The sequence below is a fragment of the Centruroides vittatus genome, unplaced genomic scaffold, assembly GCF_030686945.1.
Source record: "Centruroides vittatus isolate TY-2023 unplaced genomic scaffold, ASM3068694v2 contig_300, whole genome shotgun sequence".
Lineage (NCBI taxonomy): Eukaryota > Metazoa > Arthropoda > Arachnida > Scorpiones > Buthidae > Centruroides > Centruroides vittatus.
The window spans coordinates 1,589,845-1,612,631 of NW_027121917.1; the positions used below are offsets into that span (position 1 = coordinate 1,589,845).

Consider the following 22,787-nt stretch of genomic DNA (forward strand, 5'->3'; position numbering starts at 1 on the left):
ACTACAGTAAATTCTGAGTTTTCAATTTCTTTACAAAAAATATGTTTTAGTTTTGGTGGATTAAAGAAATCATGCACTTTAACATTAATGCAGTTTTGAATATCTACAACTTCACAAGCCTTGGACAAAATCAGATTCAATGAATGAGAGGCACAGTGAGTTTAAATTGCAAGTAGATGAATCTAAGAAACATGCTTGTGCCCAATTAAAGGCACCAGATATTGCTGTTGTTCCATCATATTCTTGACCATGAAGTTATGCCGTGTCAATGCCAAACGATCTGGGACTAATCAAAATAAGATCAGATAGTCCTGTGCAGTTAAATCTGATATAGGGACAAAATTCAGAAAATCTTCACAAAGCATTTTTGTTTCAGTGTTAACATATCTGGCACATATATGTAGCATTGAGCAAAGTTTTCATATCTTAAGTTTCATCCAACATAAAACACTTGGCCTTGTTAACATTGCTAACAACTTATCTCAGCAGAATATCATTGCAAGCATATAATATAGAAGTTTGGATTTTTGGACTGAGATACTTATAATCTGGTACAGTATCTCCAAAGTAGCCTGTAGATTGACATCATCTTTTGCTCTATAACAAAATGCTGCACGAACATTTCCGCCGTTCTTTTGCAGTTCCTCAGATATATATATTACCAGAATCATGATGACCACAGATTGCCAATTCCTACTGATTACACAATAATATTGCTTCGATTATAGGAACAAGTTTTATTCTGTTTTCCAATATTTGTTGTTCCTCCCCTGGTTGATTCTGTTTTCTAGTTCAGATCTTGCCAATGTTTGTTTAAAACACTCAGCATAAACATCTTGTGTTGATGCTGAGCATTTTAAGCAAACATGGTATTTTAAGGAAGTGCAATGAGTAAATGTTTGAACATGAAGCAGCTTTGGTCTGCCAACGAATTTTGGCCCAGGAATATATACCAAATATGACATTATATATAATGTCATATTTGGTATATATGTATAATATACAGTATAATATACATATATATATATATATATATATTGCCAGTTGGATGGCTAAGGTAGTTAAGGCATTAGCCTACTGCTCTGGGGACCTGGTATTTGATGTGGTGGACCTGGATGGTGACAAACATTAGGCCAATATGGGCCCCATTGTGTTAGCATAAGCCTCAAGTGATCTTTTATTTTTAAATAGAAGTTACAAAATGCACATGGCAGGCTGAATGTCAGTTTGTATGGGTTGTACCACAGAGGCTATGGCTTAAATTAGAATAAGATTTTTTAACTTAATATAATATGCATATAGGCAGCACTAACAAGGAGAGGACATGAGGACAGAAAAAGACCTCTAAATAAAATTTACTTCTATAATAGTCCTTCACTAGTGCTAAAACATAAAGGACTAGGACACATATTCCTATCTACAGATTTCTGTCAAAGTGTAGTAGCAAAGGCTCTTAACTACTATACTGTTAGTCCTTGGTTCAAGATCTACTGACATTTTTTACAAATTTTTTTCAATGAACAACAAATAATTTCATTATAATTAATAATAATAATAATACAATTTCAATATTGATAATTTCAAGTAGGAAATAATAATCATTGCAACACTACTTGAAATATTTTTAAAAATGTGATGCAATGATTAAATTGGTACATTTTCAAAATAAAACAGCAAATTGCTATATTTAGTATTATTTAATAAATGGATAAATATTAAAACATATAAAAGTATATTTCTATAATGTTATTACATAGAACATATCTAGTCTTTCTGAAAGAATTTCAATCAAACTTATTCATCATCATTCTTGTTCCTCTGTACAGAGCATAGACAAATTCTTGTGTCATAATTGTCACAAAAACATTTACTGCAAAAACATCACATTCTTGGTACATTTTATAAATGAAATCTTCTTACAGGTGCACTTTTTTTTTATAATTGTTATTGGAAAACAGGTGTTATTGACATTTGAAAGAAATAATTGACCACTGTGCATTGTATCACCCTCTATCGTGGTTGCATCAGCTAACATTCAGAATGCATATGCTTTTCTTAATGACCGCAATGCATAGTGGTCAAATATCATGAAAACCACGATGTGAATTTCGCTATGTGGCTGTTTTGAGAGTCACAACGTGTTGTGCTGTGTATATATATATATATATATATACATACATACATACATATACACAATGAATGATCACTGCATTATAAATATCATGTCAGCACCATCTCAGAAGTGGTAAAGTGATATCCCGTAATTACCAAATTGACAGATCAACACATCACAATTGCTGCAATTGTGATGTGTTGATCTGTCATTTACATAGTGAAGGCAATAGTTGCCAATCATGGGCAAATGAGGCAACTTTGAGCACAAACAAATCATTGAGGCTGCAGGGTAGGTACCAGTATTTCTGAAACAGCTGTATTAGTTGGTTGTTTTCGTGTCCAGGGTTTACCATGAGTAGATGGATCATGCACAAACAACCACAAGATCACACAGTGACCAGCCAAATGTGGTTGATCCCAGAGATGTATCAAATGTCAAGCTTGACTGGCATCTGAGTAAAGATGTATCACAGTGGAACAGCTTACCCACCAGCACAACAGCATACAAGACAGATTTCAATAATGACCATGTGACATACCTTACATCGGCTGGGGTTTAATAGCCATTGACCTGCATGAGTGCCTTTGTTGACCATGTGAAATTGCAAATAACACCTTGCATGGGCAATGGAAAGTCATCATTGAATTTTGGACATGTAGAAAGTTGTCTGGAGTGATGAGTCTTGATTCGTGTGAACCACACTGATGGCAGAGCCCAAATCTGGCTTAATCAGCATGAAGCTGCATCCCCTGGTTGCACAGTTGCAGTTCCACAAGCTGGTGATGGTGATATCATGGTTTGAAGTGCATTCTCTTGGCAAGGCCTAGGGCGATTGCTTGTCATCCTATAACCCTTGAATGGTGAACAATACAGGGATCTGTTAGGTGATCAACTACATCCATATCTCCAGGCTATGTTTCCTGACAAAGATAAATATAATAAGGCACATGTTACCAGGCAAGGCTCACTTGGGAATGATTGGAAGAACACAATAATTAATTTCATACACTGCCTTGTTTGTCAAACTCACCAGACTGCAACCCTATTGAACATGATAGCAATATGCTGAAATGTGTGTCAGGTTGTCACCCACTCCTCCATGAAATATGCACCAACTGACAAAATTGCTTGAGCAGGCATGGATCAAGTTAAGAATACAGAATGTTTGGCATCTTGTAGAGTTTATACCTGGTGTTTGCAAGCTGTGATCACTCAGAAAGATGGACCAACCCATTATTAAGCAGGTGTTCCTAATGTAGTAATCATTCAGTGTATATATACACATAACAATCAAAAATATGAAAGGTTCAGGTGAAAAAGATGATAAGAGATATTTCCATTAGTAGAATATGTTATGCTGCTTACTAACAGCAAAACAACAATATATTTCAATTTAAATCTTATATGCACTTTATAGCTCTGATTAAAGCAAACGAAGCAGAAAACTTCTTAAGACATTTAATTTTTCCACTGTTTCTAAATTTTCATTACGATGTTTATCATCATCTACACCAAAACCATTCATATAATATCTATATATTAATTTAATTTTAAAGATTTATTAATGAGATAATATAAGATATTAGATATAAAGACTTTTACAAATTAGTAGTATCTTAACTATTAAGAAATAAATATGAATATAACTTTACCATTTTAACATCAGTTTCTGGTAATTGAAATTTTTGTGAAAGTAAATCAATTATCTTATCACAATTCAAATATGAACATCTGTAAAGAAAAGAGTTTTTTAATAATTTATATGCAGTTAATTTTATATGAGATAAATGAACAAAACCAACTGTTTTCTAGCTTCAATAATTTCAGTAAATGTTGGAGGAAAGCACGCAGATAAATGAGTAAATTGCTCCACAACTTTCTGTTCTTCAGTACAGTCTGCTTGAGACAATGGTTCAGTTCTGATATTCCAATAGAAAAATTATAAATATAATCAATTTAATATATCTAATATCCAAAAACAAACTGAATTAATACAATAAGTTTTCAATCTAATTATAGCAATATGAATCAGTTCATATTCTCTGTTTAATATCAAAAATTCAAATCAAATCTCTTATTTGTTACATACATATAATCTGTAGGTTATCTGTGTTTAAAAACAATTTGAAAGGGGATTTGGATTATGTGATAGAGTAAGTTATGCACTTATTTTAAATTGCAATTACAAATTCATTCTTATGGAGTAATGGCTACTCCATAAGTGCAGGGTAAATAGTAGAGTAGGGGATGCAGAGATTTTATTTTCATTCTAACAATTTTCTGAAAGTTATATGCCATTGCAGGTTAAATACACCAAAATATTGACAAAAATGTTATCAGATCATACTTATCATTCATAATAGAATTCTAGTATTAGCCTTAATATAAAGAATATTAAAATTAGTTACAAATAGTTACTATGTATAAAATTTAAAAAATAATATAAAATTAACGATATTAGACACTAAATTTACTTTAAAAGTTATTAAGTTATTGGGTTGTTCGGAAAGTAATTTCGTTTTTTCCATAGAAAAATAAACACAATATTCTTATAATAAATAAATATTTTATTGAATTATATATTGACCATTTTGGTCAAATACCTGTTGTCATTGTTTCTGGTAGTAGCATGATTTCACATTCGTAAAAATTTTGATCGTTGATTACAAAAAACTGATCCAAGTGATTTTTGACATTGTCATTTCAAGTAAATGTCTTACAGTTAAAAAAAATTTGTATAGACCGGAACAAGTAATAATCTGAGTATGCCTGATCTGGCAAATATGGTCGGTGTGATAACACATCCCATCTAAGTTATAACAGTTTCTGACCAGTTACCAAACTTGTGTGAAATTTGGCATTATCATGGTAAAACACTACACTTTGTTTGTTGATCAATTCTGGCCTTTTCTATTTGATGATATTACTCAAATTGTTTACTCAATGGCAGTACACTTTCGAATCAATTGTTAAATTGTCTGGTAAAAGCTCAAAAACAAATTTCTTTAAAATCCCACCATAGAGAGCATCTCTCGTTAATAACATGTGGAACCCATATATCGAGCTTTGAAACGAAACCAATTCTTTTTAAGTAATAATAAACAGTTCAATTTAACAGATTTAATGTGATTTCACGTGTTGTTATACGTGTTGTTATATGCAGTTTGCTTCAATCAGTACCTTTATTTTGTTTTCATTGGCTTCAAATGGCCATCCAGAATGTGGTGTATCTTCGATATTGAAATTGCCAGAACGCAATTTTGTAAACCAGTTTTGGCACTGTCTTTCTCTCAACACATCTTCTCTAAACATGTACCACAGTTTTTTCCTGTTTGAACAGCATTTTGATTTTTTAGTTATAAAAAAGCAAAATATGCCAAAAATGATGCTTTAGATTTTCCATATTTGATGGGTCACCGAAAAAAAACAATTGTACAGAATCAAACAAAATTTTTTACAAATAAGCCTTAAAATGTCAGCTGTCGAAGTATATAATGAAAATGTGGTTTAAAATAAAATTGGCTGGTAAAAATACATCTAATTCTTCTAGTAATAAAAAAACGAAATTACTTTCCGAACAACCCAATATAATAATAAATATTAATACATTTATATTCAGAGTTTCTACTTTATTACTAAGACATCGCACAATTTTGTTCTATTGTAATAGAAGTGAGACAGAGTTGGAAATAAAGAAGCTAACCCTGTACTTGTTAGGCACAAAAGAGGCAATCCTTGTCCCTGCAGGCTACAGGGAGTCATGATCCTTGCACTGGCCAGGTACAGAGAGATGATTCTTGCACTTGATAATGTGGAGAGACAATTGAAGAACAAAGCAATCCTCATCAATTGCTTTTTTCTTGTGTTTTGTTCATTTTACACCTATTTTCCATCAGGCGCACACAATGCTGTTTTTATTTTTGATTTCTAGGCCTAAATTCTGTTAGATATGCTCAGTTGTATTAGACAGCACAGACATTATTAGTTTAAGTCTTCTATATATCGAAAACCTCTCAATCCCTATTTTTTTACATTTAAATGAACCCTTACTTATACTTTTAGATTCCTCATCTCAAATAATGGAAAATAGCAAAGTTTCATCAAATTTGGTCCATTAAACTTTGAGAATGATTCTACATGAATTCGATTCTACAGTAAAAACCATAGAAGACATGCTAGCAACTGTAAAAAATCGCATGACAAAGTCATGTAATTTGTACAATATCGCTTTGTCATGCGCATTTGTGAAACAATGTTATATGTCAAAAACAAAGTCATGAACCCCCATTTTTTATTGCATTTTTGGATTTCTTGACAGAATTAATGGAAAATAGCAAAGTTTAATCAAAATCAATTGAACAGATTTTGAGAATGAACACCATTCTGTTCAAGAACCTCATAGAAGAGGGTTTGCTAATGCTCCAATTCAAATATCATAAATGATATTTCAAAATTTATATATATTGAAATGTTAATGCTAAGTTTGAAATGAAATGAATGATTAGTATATAATAAAACTATCAAATAAGTTTTAATGCTTTATAATGCTTCTAAAAAGAATAAATTGAAGAATAATGCATGTAAATATTGAACTTTACAAAATTCCTTTGCATGAGACTAATCATTTGTTTGATAGTAATTGTGTTAATGTATATGCATTTTATAATTTAAACAACTTTTAATTGTTTAAATTGTTTGTTGACACAACAATGTTGAAAGAATTACAAGAGATGTTTAATAGCAAGTTCCTTTCAGAAGATTTGAAATTTATTGCTGAGCATGCTTCTCCAAGCTGCAGTCACTCACAACTTGGTTTGAAACTTGCTAAGTGACAGTTCACCAAGCATATGAAAAAATTAAGTGTGATGTGTTGGATTCATTCCAAGGTTAAAGAGAAATATTTCCATTCTCCATAAAGAAACAACTTTTTACAGGAAGTATTTTTGCAATTACTGACAAAGTCCATTATACAGTATATTATCCTGATGCCAGTTATTCAAGCCAAGATATAGCCACTGTTTCAAAGATAAGGTTCAAATTTCATTCAGCCAAGTATGCAGTTGCTGACGTTTTCCGTTATCTTCTGTCCCAACAAAATATCCATGCTAAAAGAAGTTTTTTCAATTTCAGCAGTTTCCTTTACAGGTAACCTTTTGATCACTTCACTGCAGGCTGAAATTTCTCACTTGAAACATAGATGGATTCATTTCATTTGTAAAGTTTTGGAAAATGCCAGCTATCGCTGAAAAATTTTGTTCTTTCTAATTTGACACATAAATATTTAGGTGTCCCTACAAACTCTGTTGAAGTGGAGAAATTTCCCAATATAACCAAGTGTTCACCTCTCAAAGGCAAGGAATGTCAGAAAAAGCAATGCAGCTTCTATGACATTTTTCAGTAAAGAAATCTGTAGAGACTAGATTCTGTGAGTTATAGTTAAGTGTGATAGATTGAATTATAATAATCTATGATTTAAAACAAATTTTTTGTAAAAAAACAGGTTTATATGTATTTTATGTCTTACAATTGCATAAAATTCAGCAAAACAAAACTGTGTTTGTAATCTGAAATTTATGCAAAATTTTATAATTTAGAGTATGAGAAAAGTAAGCCCTTAATTATTACCTATCTAATGAATCTTTAGATGTGTTGCTTTCTGCAATTATATCCTTACTATCTTGATTCTCTTTATAATCATCATCATCCCAACCACCTCCAGCCTTCCCTGGCATATGTTCTAAAAATAAAAATTTTTAATAAACAAATAATATTCAGTGAATTAAAGAAAATTAGAATTAAATTACATAAACATACTTCTCTGAATCTTTGGCTTTGTTAATGTATTTTGTTGTTCTTTTTTAAGTTCTGAACTAACACTTTCAGCAGAATTTTCATATCCATGATGTTCTATTGTTACTGGCTGATATTGTAAAAACCCTTCAGTCAAAAATTCATTTTGAAGTTTTGGATTTTTGTCTTCGACAAGAAGTTTATCCATTACAGAAGAAATTCCCTTTGCCATTTTTTCTCTTACATTTTCTGGATATATATAATTAAATATGAAGTATATCACGTATCAGAGAATAACAAGATAAAATACTATTCATTTTTGAAACTCACCAGATGTTTGAAAAGTATTACCAAATCCATGCATTTTTCCTATTGATGCACTACTACCATAACCACTAAGAACCATCTTATCTAATAAAAATTAAAAAAAATAAATAGAATAATATTTATGTTATTCTTGCAGTAAAATACAAAATAACAAAGTAGACTTAGTGATGCTAACATAATTTTTGACTAATTTATACTTTTCTATGAATAAAACTAATTACAGAGTTAATTCAACCAATTTATAAAGACATTACAGTTAGTTCCAACTAGTGTTGCCACCAAACTAGTTTTTGCCTGGACAAGCAGGTTTTTAAACTCATGATCTGGATTAATTATTAATTTGTCCAGTTTTCATAGACATTATGAAATTAAGGTTAATTCAGACTGAGCAGATAGTAAAAGTGAATGATAAAAGCAAAAAGCAATTTTTATTTGCTTAGCGAAAGTGACCCATACAACCAAAAGTGAAAAGCGATTGTGAATTTTAAGGAGCCAATCATTTACAAGCAAGAAAAAATGCCATCTCAAAAAACAAAATGGCTGCTTTCAATATTTCATTGTTAACCATGTTTCTTTGTTTATTGGGAAAGAAAGATACGTCAAAAAGAAAACAATGCTGGGTGAGAAGACTATTAAAAATCTGTAAGTACAACATTTACTCTATTGCATGTGAAAGTTTCTGTAGCCATCTTGAAAATAACAAGAACCATGTGATAACTAATGGGAATATGATTGCCGGCAAAATTTTTTCAGTAGTGAAAAAGCTTTGACAGTTCTGAACTTTGAAGCGATTCATGAAATGGTAAAATTTGCCAGAAATGACGTCATGTCTGACGTCTTATTCTCTCTGTTTTTCGCTTTTGCCAGCAAATCATGCTCAATGTAAACTACGTTTCACAATAAAACAAAATAAATTTATAAAAATTTTTGCGAGTACTTTGCAAATATTAAGTTTATTTCAACACAAGTCCCTAACTGGTTTAGAACTGGCATGCGCATGCGTCAGTATAACATCCTAATTTTAAAATGTCTGGTTCAGCAATTTTGAAAAGTTGGCAACATGGTTCCAACATATGACCATCTGTACTTATGATGGCTGAAACTAGTATGTTAAAAATTATTTTGATTTAAAATAATTGGATACACTCACTAATTACACAGTGTTAAAAATAATACTCTAATTGGCAATAAACTATGCAGCAATTTTTCTCTATGTTAATTAATGGAAGTGATTACTATCTTAGTATGTAATGGCAACAGTGTCAATTGTAAGATTGTAAAGAATGATAAAATAAATAACTTTTGCTCTCATTGCATTTCAAACATCAAACTGAATTGGAAAACAAAAAAAATGAATTATATAGTGAGAAATAACATCAAAAATAAATAGAAAACACTATAAATTATTGATACTTACACATTCATTTTACAGTCTCAAAACAACCATCTTTAGCAACAATTAACACATTATCTGTGCAATCACAGAACTGCATAGCTAACAATATTTTATTACTTATGATAATACAAGTAATCAGATATGCTTTTGCACATCACATGCATTTAATGATTGATTTCATATATTTTGAATTTTCCAAAGAAAAAATTCATTGGGTAAAGACTTGGTGATATAGGTACCATTCAATTGAGCCATTCGAACTTATCCAATGCTAATATCAAACCAAATTACTGAATTATTCATTGGACTGTAACGAGGATAATTTAATGATTACATATAAAACAATTTGACTAGATAGGTGGTTAGACTGCCATCTAATGATAAATTTAATAATTAGAAATAAATTTAATTTTAATGTAGATTTAGTGTATTTTGGAAGAAAAGATCATTTTCATGTCTACAAATTAAAAAACCTTTCAAAATGTGATTGTTTTGTGTGATAATGACACCATGTCATCCTTCTTTCTCCAACCAGGAACAACAGCAAATAACATTGACTGGTTCCTATAATGGACAGGACCAACAGATTAATTAACAGACAGCCAAGAAGCTGGGAAAAAAGGAGAAGGGTCCATCAGTCAATTAGTTAGTGTAAACTGATGCCACAAGCTAGAAAAAAACCAACAATTGGGAACTTTCTGTGCTTCTGACAATCCTAGGATATTTTCCTCTCAAATTTTCAGCCTTTTCTGGACCAGTGGTAAAAAACTTTCTCCACTGAACTTAATTTTGTGTCAGACCATTTACTCTATCTATTTATAATCCATATAAGATCTAACATGTAACACATGAGGTCCTAGACAGAATCCGAATCCCTTATTAAACATACAAAAGTTTGCCTCAGCTAAAGAAAATATTTTGTGAATAAAAAATGTGTAAAATAGATCTGTTAAGAAGATATAAAATAAACAATATGATTGACCTCGTAAGGTCACAAATTGACACGAACTAACATGTTGGAATGTTTAGAACGTCAATCAGAAAATCAAGCTTTGACTCTGACACATGTAGAGATGACAAAATTTGGAAGTAAATGAAGAAATTTAGCATTCCTCTGAAAAAAAATCATCACAAGTTGTAATTAATAAAGATATATACAAATTCTTAGGTGTCAGAAAAGAAAATATCATTGTGTGAGATACAAGAGAAAGTTAAGTTCGATCAACACTTTCAGAGAAAGTCGAATGAAAGTGTGAAATTGACTAATGGAGAATGATCTTTCCCACACCTGATCTGGTTGTCTAATTTCACCTTGAAACAAGAAAAGGACCAATTAAGAGGTGGAGAGAGAAAATCAGGACCAAACAAAAGAATTTTGGGATAAATCCTTTAAAACTCCCAAAAAAAAAAAGGACAAGGAGAGTCATTTCTCCCTAGCTCAAGCTGCTTGTCGTGTGTCGTCTGTGACTTCATCTTTGTTCCACCAATAACAAAGTCTAACTTTCAACCAGTCTGCTCTGGGGCCATCTGATTACCATCAAAACTGTCAGATTGCTGTTAGACCTCACATTAATGATGGATAACTGACAATGGGGAACTATAGACTGAACTTTCCATGTTTTATTTCTGTCCTAGAGAAGAAGTTCTTGACCGAAATTGTGTAAGCATCATGTATTTTCCAAATAAACAGCTTGTTATGTAAAAGTGACCTGTCTCAGTGTCACAAACCAAACCCCCATTATGCTCGCACCCCTCATTCATCTTGAAAATATTTGGATTCAACACCCTCTTTACCTTTTCCCCATTGACTTCCTACATACAAAACAGTTTTTCTCTTTCACTTAAAAAAAGTTATCATATATATCAGGGGTGCCCAACTTTTGTGCACATAACATCTTTTTATCTTAAAAATGTGATCGACTTATTGCTGCGATCGACTTATTGTCATAGGCATAGTCTAAGTGGGGAGGGGGAGTATGAAATACATTCTATGTTTATACACTGTGTTTCAGTATGAGGTGCACTGCTTATGAGTCGAGTCATAACTGCAAGCATTCTGTTGCGTTCGATTACAAATATAATACATTAAGTCAAGACATCGATTGCGATCAACTTGTTGGCTACCCGATATATATAATACACACACACATAATATATATATATATATATATATATATGTATATATATGTTGAAATTATATGGATAAATAAAAACGTTTATGCAATATAATTAATCATTGTCAATTTCTACTAAGACTCATGTGACATTGATCTACTAAACAAGGCATGTAATCATAATTATAATTCTAAGGTTCATAGGCCAACTGAAAAACTTCACAGTATGCATATGCAGTTGTCAATGTTTTGGAATATGTCATGACCAACCCATACAACAATAAAAAAAAAGCCAGTTTGGTATATGGCTTGTCACTGTTCCAAATATAGGATGATGCACTCCAGCCATTATCAATGCAAGTATTGATGTCCAAAGATAATCACAATGTGTTGATTAGTGCATTTTTGCAATGATCACTTTAAAGGAAAATCCAGCCTTTTTATCAAACATTCTTTAGGTTGAGAAAGTACAGTTTACAAATGCTGAAGTGCAGCACTCATTATTAGGCAGTTACAAATTCTTTATTTACTCAAGCAATGAAATATCAGGTCTGCTGGTCAGTCAAATTTGGAAGGACCAACTTGTTATACCTGTGTTATATAAAAAATTATTAATTGGATAAAAGTATTTGGTGATCTGTTACATAATATTTTAACTGACTGATGTTTCCCTATAAGCCCTATAATTATTATAGTTCCAACATGATAGCACTCTTGAGCAATATCTAACTGCAGTGCAGCACTTCCAATTTAACACTTTCAGGGACAATTATGGTGATCATGTAGAGGGGCCTCTATGATCATCTCATCTAACTCTTGTGAATTTCTTCCAGAATTAATTATTAATCTTAGTAGAATAGTAGCCTAATCATCTACTTTTAAATCAAATTCTGTAACTTAATAAATTAGTTTTCTAAATTTTCGTTGGATGGTAAAAATTTTTTTTTTTTGTATAGGGGATGGAAATACTAAGACGTCGTAAGGTTACCACTATTCCAATTTTAGAAATTTTAATTGGACTCTTTTTGTTTTTTAAGGAACTTTTTTAACTGGACGGCTAAGTAGCCTCAAAAGAAAGGTCTGGTCGTCAACAGTTTGTTCTAGAACAAGAAAGAAAATGGTGATTGTCTAAAGAATTTTTAGAAACAACTGTGTTTTTTAATTTATACAAAAAAAAAAAAAAAAAAAAAAAATTAATAAATTAGCTTATTTCTAATATATATATATATATATATATATATAAAAGGCAAATCTTTTTTAATTATTGAAGAATTCTTAAGATTGAAACTGTTAGTCAGTTCTAAACTGTTATATACTGTTAATTAGTTAACTTAAGAGCATTTAATTGTTTTCTATCTTTAAATTAAAATATTTAACTCCATTTAAATTCTTTACACAAGTAGTGAAAAATAACACTTTTTGTTTACAATTGAAAAAGTTCAAATTTATTTGAAATAATAATTTACAATTATTTATGTACAGTAGGTGATCGGTTAATGAACAGTTTGAACTGTGAACAAATCAAACAACAAACACTTTCACCAAAGATTTTTATGTTCGAACAACAAACACATGTTTGGATAATGAACAGCTCACAGAACAAACACAAGAAAAAGCGGCACTGCATTTAACATTTGTAAAAGTATATTTTAATGGCATCTATGAATGATTTTTGGAATGAGACTTTCACAGTTGTATACATACCTTTTTTTGCACTAGTTAATTTCTGTTCTCTGAATTTTTGTAAGTGTTTTTCTGAACTTTTTATTTAAGGAAACTGATAATATTACGGGGTCTAAAAAGAGTGGAGTGTCAAAAACTATGTTCACTATAGAAACTAAGCAAGAGATAATAGCCAAGGTAGAGAGTGGGAAGATGTCTGATATTATAGGCAGATGTCTTCAACAGGTCTACAGTAGATACAATCTTAGCTAAGAAAGATATAATCAAAAAGACTCAAGCAGATAAAGGAGTAACAAAAATCATGTCTAAGAAACAAAGATGTGCCATCCATGAAAAAATGGAGAGATTGCTTTTAGTTTGTTATTACATGTAAATAAACATAGTAAGAAAGTATATAATTTTTTACTTTTTGGGGTCTCCAGAACAAATTAATCAAATTACCATAAAAATCTATGGTAAATTGATAATTGGTTAATAAACAATTCGAGTAGCGAACGTGGTCTTGGAACGAATTATGTTCGTTAACCAATCACCGACTGCATACAGTTATGTTTAAAGTATATTCAATCTTATTTTTTGGACTTACTAGTAAGGAACATATTTACTTAATTGTTTGAAAATCAGTCGAAGTTTGCATAAGTTGTCATAGGTATAATTAGACACCATCAGTTAAGTAGTCAGTTTTTCTGTGGTCCCGGCCGACTTACATAGGCATCAATATTAAAAAAACTTTGGTTTATTTGACACCATTTAACTCGTCACCACAGGATAAATCGACATATTTTTCTGTCCCACATTCATTTAGACATCTGATAAATTGACTCCCCTCCTGAAAAAAATGACACAGCTTAATGTCACAGCAGAATCTAATTTTGCATTTTCTCACCTTTCATTCATGCATTATTTGCAGCAAGTGTTTCACATTTCTGTTAGAAATGAATATCTGAAACCTATGAATGCTTACACTGGAGGAAAAATACAAACTTGTATCTGAATTTGAATGTAATAAAACTTTGCAAGCCGAATTTGCAAAACAATAAATCTTCCAAGAACAACATTGGTAAAAATTCTGAAGAAAAAAAGAGGAAATTAAGAAACTTTCTCTTGGATCTCCGTCACACTGTCTCGAAAATGCCAGAGAAAGTCACTGTACAAAGATGTCGAAGATGTTCTGATATATTGGCTAAAGCAAATTCGTTCATCAAATCTTCCTGTTTCAGGGCCCATACTGAAACAAAAAGCAATGAAAATCACTGAGGTACTTTGAGTAGAAACCACTTTAGAGCCAGTGATGGATGGTCAGAGAGATACATTGAATGTACTGTATAAAGCACTACTGTATTTTCCTAACTGTAGTTTTGTGGTTTTTTCTGACTTCGTTTTAGTCATCATATTGGATAACTCGACACCTTTCCACTTCCCTTTGGGGTGTCGACTTATGCAAACTCGACTGTAATTAGTTTGAAAAAATTAATGAATTGTATAGTAATCTATAATATTTCCCTAATAAAACTGCAAAATTGCAATTTATAATTAAATAATAAGTTAAGTTGTTTGTATTTAATTGTGATAACATTGCTAGCTAAATAAATTTATAAAATGAATGAAAGAAACAATTTAACCCATTTATAACATCATCCATGGGACCAGCAATTTTTTGACATTATAACCAAGTGTCATTATCTGCAGGGTCATAATTTCAGTCCCATAAAAAGTACCAAGTGTGTTCAAGAATCTATTATAAAATCCATTCTAATTTAACATCATACATATTAGCGTAAAATTATTTCCTCATGTTAATACAGTATACTGTATCTATTATGATGATAATATTTTATTATTGTATGTATTAATATAAAATGCAAACTACATGTTTAAATCAACTTTATTTACATTGTTATGTCTAAGTTTACATTGACGTAATTAAAAATTTCAAAAATTATCTTTTATAAGAAATTTCTATTTGTCTTAAGTTTCAATAATAGCGAAACTTCCAGTTTTGAGAATAATGTCAGATCAAAAGGCAACAAAAGGTTAAACTAATGTATGTCAATTAAAAATGTTTCAATTATTTGTTTATAAAGTATTTGATATAATATGTTATATTAAAAATAATAGAATATTTAACAATTTAGTATAGAGTAATTTTAAAATGAGTACATAATAACTGATAATAACCAATCGTTTAAAAGTGTGGTGAATCTCACCCCACTGAAGTCAGGTGGAGAGACATTTTAGGAAGTGAACTCTGACCCTAGGACTGAACATGTGATATTTTCTTTGTCAAATAAAATTACAAATTTTATTTAACAAAGAAATTACTTTTGTACTTTGTTAAATAACAAAGTACAAAAGTAACAAATTTACAAAATTTGTAATTTTGTAAATTTGGGAGTGTTTCATGATGTTAAAACAGGGTTTTATGTCGTTACAAGTGGGTTTTTTAACATTATCTAGTATAGTAAAATCGTAGGACTAATAAAAATTTGACATTATATTAGGATTGTCGTTACATCAGATGACATTATAATCGGTATTAAACTGTATTTTTGATTCTATAGTTCATATCTTATATAAATATTTAACGAGTCTATAATTTTTATTAAATAAACTCACTTTCTTTGGATTCCAAAGATTCATTTGAAAATGTGGTTTCACTATACAATTCATCCAAAATTTCCTAAACAAAGAATATTAGTTATCATCATAAATTTCATTTGATATAAATAAAATGAAATTAATATTAATGAAAAATTACTTTGGCTGTATTTCTAATCAACAAATATGGCTCATTTCCATAAATAATATCTGGTGGTCCATGAGCACCTGAAATTTTAAATGCATGAAATGAAATTATAAAATTATATCATCATCTTTTTTCTATTAATGAATTGTAAAAATAACTTTTTAGATACATTTGGAAGTTCCAAAACTTTAGTTTAATAAACTAGCAAACATATTTTCTGAGACATAAATTGATGAAAATAAAATACTCAGTAAGTTTAACAAACTCAACCACCAACTGTTGTCAATTATCAGTTGACTTCCTTTCTTTTATTTTTTTGAAGAAAAACACTTTTAAGCATTTCAAAAAATTCTAAAGTCTTTAACAAGCATAGAATAGATAAAAAATTTACTTATCTTAAACCATAGGTGTCCAACCTTTTGGCTTTCTAGGACCACATTTGAAGAAAAATTTGTCTCAGGCCACACACAAACTATAAAACTACAAGTAAAGGTGATGCAGATTTGTTTAGCAAATCTATTCATGAGCCAAAATGAATGATGAAATAATTTATGTAGCCAAAAATGTAGCCAAGTCAAACTTTTATAGTCAAAAGTAGCCAATGCAAATGATTTTTTGTGAACCAAACTAAAAAAATGGGTAGCCCATTTTGGTGCAAATTAGCCAAATCTTTTCATTTGAGATACAATACATAATATGCATATAATTTATGATAACAGCCATTGCCATCTTAACTGCTGTCTTCAACACTTGTAAACCTCACTGCACTAGTCCTACAGTGACTAACTTAAAGCAGAAATAGCTTAACTGTCTTTTAACAAAGCAGCTTTAAGTGGCTTTACTAGGAAACACACCCATATACATTTTAAAAGACACTTTAGAAGTGTATACTAATGGCATCTTGTGACAATTTTTTTAATAAAAAATATTACAATGCCAAGCAAATTTCAAAAAATTAAAAAATACATACATAAAGTTCTCAATGCTTTAAGGAAGTTTATGTTTTTATGTTGGGTTGCATACATCAGTGGTTCTCAATCTTTTTGAAGTCACGGAACACTAAACTTTGACATTTTTTTCTGTGGAACACCTACAACACATCAGCTTTAAAGCAGGGGTGACAAATGTTTTTGAAATCAAGCAAGCACACGTGGTCTAGTAGATGATGACACTGGCATTTGCTGATTACATTCCCATACAAAAATTATTTTATATTGTATTGAATTTTCTTTTGCAACAATTTTTAATTATATACTTGATTTTTTTGCGGAACACTTGAAGTGGCTTCACGGAGCACCCGTGTTCTGCAGATCACGGATTGAGAACCACGGGCATACATTACAGCACTGGGCTGCAGATTGGACAGTCCAATCTTAAACAAAATATTACAGAGTCTCAGTTGATAGCTGTTTAAAATTATTTATATTATAAATAGGTTCTGTACATAGCAATATTATTAAAATATATATAGTTAATTAAAATCCTGTTCTAGCAAAAAGTTGTAATAATATTAATACTAAATGAATTAAATGAAAATCATTTTAATTAAGATTTAATTTCAGATTTTAGATACTAAATAATAAACAGAATAATTATTATTTTTACAAAAACAAATATACTCTGTCTAAAGTCCTCAATTTAACTATCAGTTACAGTGGAACCTTGCTTAATGAGCACCTCTCATAAGGAGTAATTTGCAAAATGAGCAAAACAAATTGTAAAAAAATGACTCGCTTAACGAGTGACATTTTGCATAATGAGTGACAAGAAGAGGGGAAGTCCCAGATTGTGATGCTCACAATCTGGGACTTCCCCTCTGGGACTTTCCAATCTGGGACAAAATTGTCACAGACTGATGTGTTACATCAGTCTGTGCTTAGCACTCCTCCCACTAGCGTCTTGGTGTTGCTTGTGATCACACATTTTTCTAAACTTATGTTCAGACATATTAGATATAAACATCAACAACCATAGCCTGTTATATAATAAACAAGCCAAACAATATGCCAACTTCTTGGGCTATAATTAAATATTAGAAATTCAATAATTTGACTAGAGGTAGGCAGTTATGCAGCCATCTTTTATTAAATTTAATGACCAATTCCAAATTAAATTTCAATTTTTGTTTTGTTTTCTGCAAATCAAATTTGCATTCCAGGTTGGTTTATTCTGCAATAGAAGAAAAGATGATAATGATTCGTGCTCCTTAACAAAGTATATTGTATAATTTTCTTTGAATAAACATTATACATAAAATATTTGAGTATTTTTTTCAGCATAGAGCACATTCTTATATTTTACATTAATTTATATTGGAAAAATTGTTTCACTTAAAGATTGTTTCACATTATGAGTAAGATTCTGGAACGAATTATGCTCATTAAGTGAGGCTCCACTGTATAAATTATCAACAATTATTCAAAATAAATTTATAAATATATTTATATTAAATTTAGTAAAAATAATTATATTATACTTAAATAAAATTATATTTACAACAAGCTTCTTTAATAACATAATCTTTTCTTCTAAGCTCTTTTTTGAAATGATGATGGCCATTCTTTACAAGATATAACAACAACTTCAAAACCTATTGAAAATAAAAATTTCAAATATATATAACTTTTTGGATCTTCCATCATATGTTAATCATTCTATTCAAATAAAAAAAATTAAGAAACTAAGAACTTCTAATGAAATATTTAACAAGAGTAATAGCAGATCATTAAAACTAACTGGTATATAGATATAAGCTTAACATGATGATAATGCTTTGATTATATAAATCCTTTATAATCAAAAGCATAATCATAGATATGAATTTTATCCAAAAATTACATTTATGAAGGAAATTATTATTATTAATAATTTTTTATTTTAAATTTTATAATTATTAGATTATAATATTTTTAATACAGTAGAACCTCGCTTAACGAGTGTTTTGCATAACAAGCAAAACAAAATTATAAACAAATGACTCGCTTAACGAGTGATGTTTTGCATAATGAGTGACAAAAAAGAAGGGAAAATCCCAGCTTGTGAAAATGCACTATCAGTCTGTGTTTGGTACTGGTTCCACTAGCATCTTAGTATTGCTTGTGATCAAACATTTTTTCAAAACTTGTGTTCACACATATTACGCATAAACACCAATAACCATTGCCCGTTATATAATAAACATGCCAAACGATATGCCAAATTCTTAGGCTAGGTAAAGGCTATAATTAAATATTAGAAATTAATTAATTTGACTAGAGGTAGGCAGTTTTGCTGTCATCTCGTATTAAATTTAATAACCAATTCCAAATTAAATTTTAAAAACGTCTAAATTAAAAATTAATTATTTATAATTATTAAATTTAATACTAGATGGCAGCATAACTGCCTACCTGTAGTCAAATTATTTAATTTCTAATGTTTAATTATAACCTTTACATAAGCCCAATAATTTGGCATATCGTTTGGTGTGTTAATCAGACATTATCAATGATTTTTTTTTTTTTTGTTTTCTGCAAATTGAATTTGCATTCCAGGTTGGTTCATTCCATGCTAGAAGAAAAGATAAAGATGATTCATGCTCTTTAACAATGTATATTGTGTAATTTTCTTTGAATAAACGTTATACATAAAATATTTGAGTATTTTTTCAGTATTATCGTATTTTACATTAATTTATATGAGAAAAACTGTTTTGCTTAACGAGTGTTTTGCATTACGAGTAAATTTCTGGAACGAATTATGCTCATTAAGCGAGGTTCCACTGTAGTTTTACACTCTATTTAGAAACTTATAAAATTAATAATTTTTTAATTATTGTTTTTTTATATTTTTTGCCCATTATCCAAAAACTTTTTTCCATCTCCATGTTTGTGAATTTTTGTGACCTGTTACTGATGTGTTAAAATGACAAATGGAGAAATGGAAGCAAACGAAGTTTTTCTTTGTAATATGTAATAGTTTTATATTTATTATATGTAAATAGCATCAGCCATATCTTAACATTTTTGTTTTCTTCTTTTCATTTTTGTTTCTTTCCATTTTACCATCCTGTAGGCACTAGCTGAATTTACAATGGGTACTTTGTGAATCCAGCCAGGTCCACAATAAGGGCGGTTGGGTAATGAGGGACAAGACCCAACATATGTAGTAAAGACAATTCATAAAAAAATTCCTAATTGCCTGTCCAAATTCAATCCCACATCCTCCAGAGGAGTAGGCCAACAAATTAACCATCTGCCATCTGATTGCCAACTGATTCTAATTGCAAGTTAAATCAGTGATAATCCATACCATCAAATACCCCTTATTTGCTTTCAAATTTACTTCTAAACAACAGATAATCTGTGGGTTATTTGCAGAAAACTACAGTACATTTTATGACAATGCGAAACATCAAGAATATTCAAACTTACATTAAGGAAATAAATAAATTCATATAATATTTATATTATTGACTGCAAATTGATAAATGAAACATTATGAGATTATAATTTAAGTGTAAAAAAATATAAATAGATTTTTTAAAATTATATTTAATATGATTGTTTTTTTTATCAAGAATTGGAGGTTATTATTGGATTTTTTTCTGTATTTTAAGTAGGCATATTTAATTTATAAATTTAATTATTAATCAAATAAACTAATTGATTAATTATTAATTATAATTAATAATAAAAACAAATAGTATTATTTTCATATAACTTTTATATAAATATATTATTGATTACTGAATTAAATATACAATATATTTCTTAGCATTTCAATAACCAATTTTTACACTAAAATTCTCTAAAATTCATTACAACAGAAAATATACCTTTAATTTAACATTATTAGAATTTTTTTGAAGTTTATTTAAAAGAAAATCAAGAAGCTGTTCACAAAGAAGACCATCATGTTCAAATGTTATTCCTACAAGGAAAAAAAAAAAATAAATAAATAAGAGAATATACTTGAGAAAAAACAAATTTTAAAATTTCATATAAATCTCAGATTTTTATATTTTAAAAATGAATAAATTATTACCTGTAATTTCATTATATAAGTAGCCAGAAATACAAGTTTCATTTTCTGATGTGGCTTTATTTAATACTGGATACTAAAAATGTAAATATCAAAATTATATTATAATTGTATAACATTTTACTTTATATATACCCATGATCAAAATGTATTGGAAAGGGTTCAATAAAATGCATGATTTTAATTTATTCATCAAAATTTATTTTGTCTCCTTTAAAATAATCTCCTCCCAGTGCAATGCACTTATTCCAACTTTTTTTTTCAATTCTTGAAACATATCTTAGTCACAGTGGCATGCCCTGACATTTGATGATAGGGAAGCTGTGTCTCTGTAAGAAGCCGACTGCCAGGGGCAATCAGTTAATTGTGCGTCAGTGATGGTCTAGGGCAGGGGTTCTCAAAGTGGGCGATATTGCCCCCTTGTGGGCGGTGAGTAAATTTAGGAGGGTGCTGGAGTCAGTGTACTGAACGGTGACCAAAGGCAAAAGTTAGGGTCACTGATGGATTAGAGGGCGTTGGGTACAACTTTATGGAACAAAGGGGGCGGTGGATCGAAAAAGTTTGAGAACCTCTGGTCTAGGCAGGGGTGGCCAACTTTTGTGTACATAAGATCTACTTTTTATCGTAAAAATGTGTCGCGATCGACTTGTTGTCGTAGGCATAGTCTAAGTGGCGAGGGGGATGTGAAATACATACCATGTTTATACACTGTGCTTCAGTACGAGGTGCACTCCCGTGAGCTATGGGTAGATAAGGAAAATATATGTTCAAAACTATTTTTTATTTTTTAAATCACTTATTAAGTTTTCAAGATATAGGCTCATAAAGAAAATAAATTTCCAGGCCCAACTTTTGATATTTGCAATTACGAGTTCATTCTGTACAGGCGGCACCTAAAAAAAATCGATTTTTCGACACTTTCAAGATATTTTATTTACTTAAAATATAATTTAATTTTTTTTAATCAATTACAATGTATAAATTGTGGTACTATTTGTTCGTAAACTTGAAAAAGTTGTTATAAAACTGCACAGTACGGCTGATAATTTGATTATAAGATTTTACTTTCGCGATGTTTTTTTTTTTTGGGCGAGGAAAATTTATCATGGAAGAATGATATAAGACTTTTAGATTTATTTTTTGCTAATCTATCAATAGCTCGGAGGCGTGCTCTTTGTACTGAAACACCCTGTATATTTACCTACGTAAAAAACAACGTAATTATTTAACGGGCCAAAATACTCATGTGCGGGGGAATTAAAACAACATGAGTAATTATTAACAATATTTATTAATTCAAATTAGCTACTGATAAAGACAGATTTAGAATTTATTTTATTACGTTACATTAATGGGAAGACTGAGTTTGCACATCTTTTACCAAGGAAACATAATTAGGTGTATATCCTGACAAAGATAATAATAGTGATTCTTCAGTGTGGGAATCAGTCCGGACAGAATGTTTAATCTTCGTTAACTTTAAGTATGAAAATGCCAATTCACACAGGTACGTAGTTCCGAAACAGGAATAAATATATTTGCTACATTTGGTGACACTGGGATATTTTTCTCAATTGACGTATTTCCGAAAAT

General features: G+C 30.1%; 1 protein-coding gene across 3 annotated transcripts in view; it reads right to left on the minus strand.

Annotated features, from left to right (window-relative positions):
• The window catches only part of LOC136972689 (AP-4 complex accessory subunit tepsin-like), a 37,135-nt gene that overhangs the window by 2,227 nt on the left and 12,121 nt on the right, over nt 1–22,787 (minus strand). For 2 of the 3 annotated variants that reach the window (XM_067267296.1, XM_067267295.1), the window contains exons 2-11: nt 21,198–21,270; nt 20,989–21,083; nt 18,669–18,762; nt 16,185–16,252; nt 16,043–16,106; nt 8,237–8,317; nt 7,931–8,155; nt 7,742–7,853; nt 3,919–4,035; nt 3,769–3,847 (exon numbers count right to left, since the gene is read on the minus strand). In XM_067267296.1, the coding sequence (XP_067123397.1) occupies nt 3,769–3,847; nt 3,919–4,035; nt 7,742–7,853; nt 7,931–8,155; nt 8,237–8,317; nt 16,043–16,106; nt 16,185–16,252; nt 18,669–18,762; nt 20,989–21,083; nt 21,198–21,270 (1,008 nt within the window). The remainder of the gene's footprint in view (nt 1–3,768; nt 3,848–3,918; nt 4,036–7,741; nt 7,854–7,930; nt 8,156–8,236; nt 8,318–16,042; nt 16,107–16,184; nt 16,253–18,668; nt 18,763–20,988; nt 21,084–21,197; nt 21,271–22,787) is intronic. The other variant, XM_067267297.1, reaches the window with a different exon arrangement.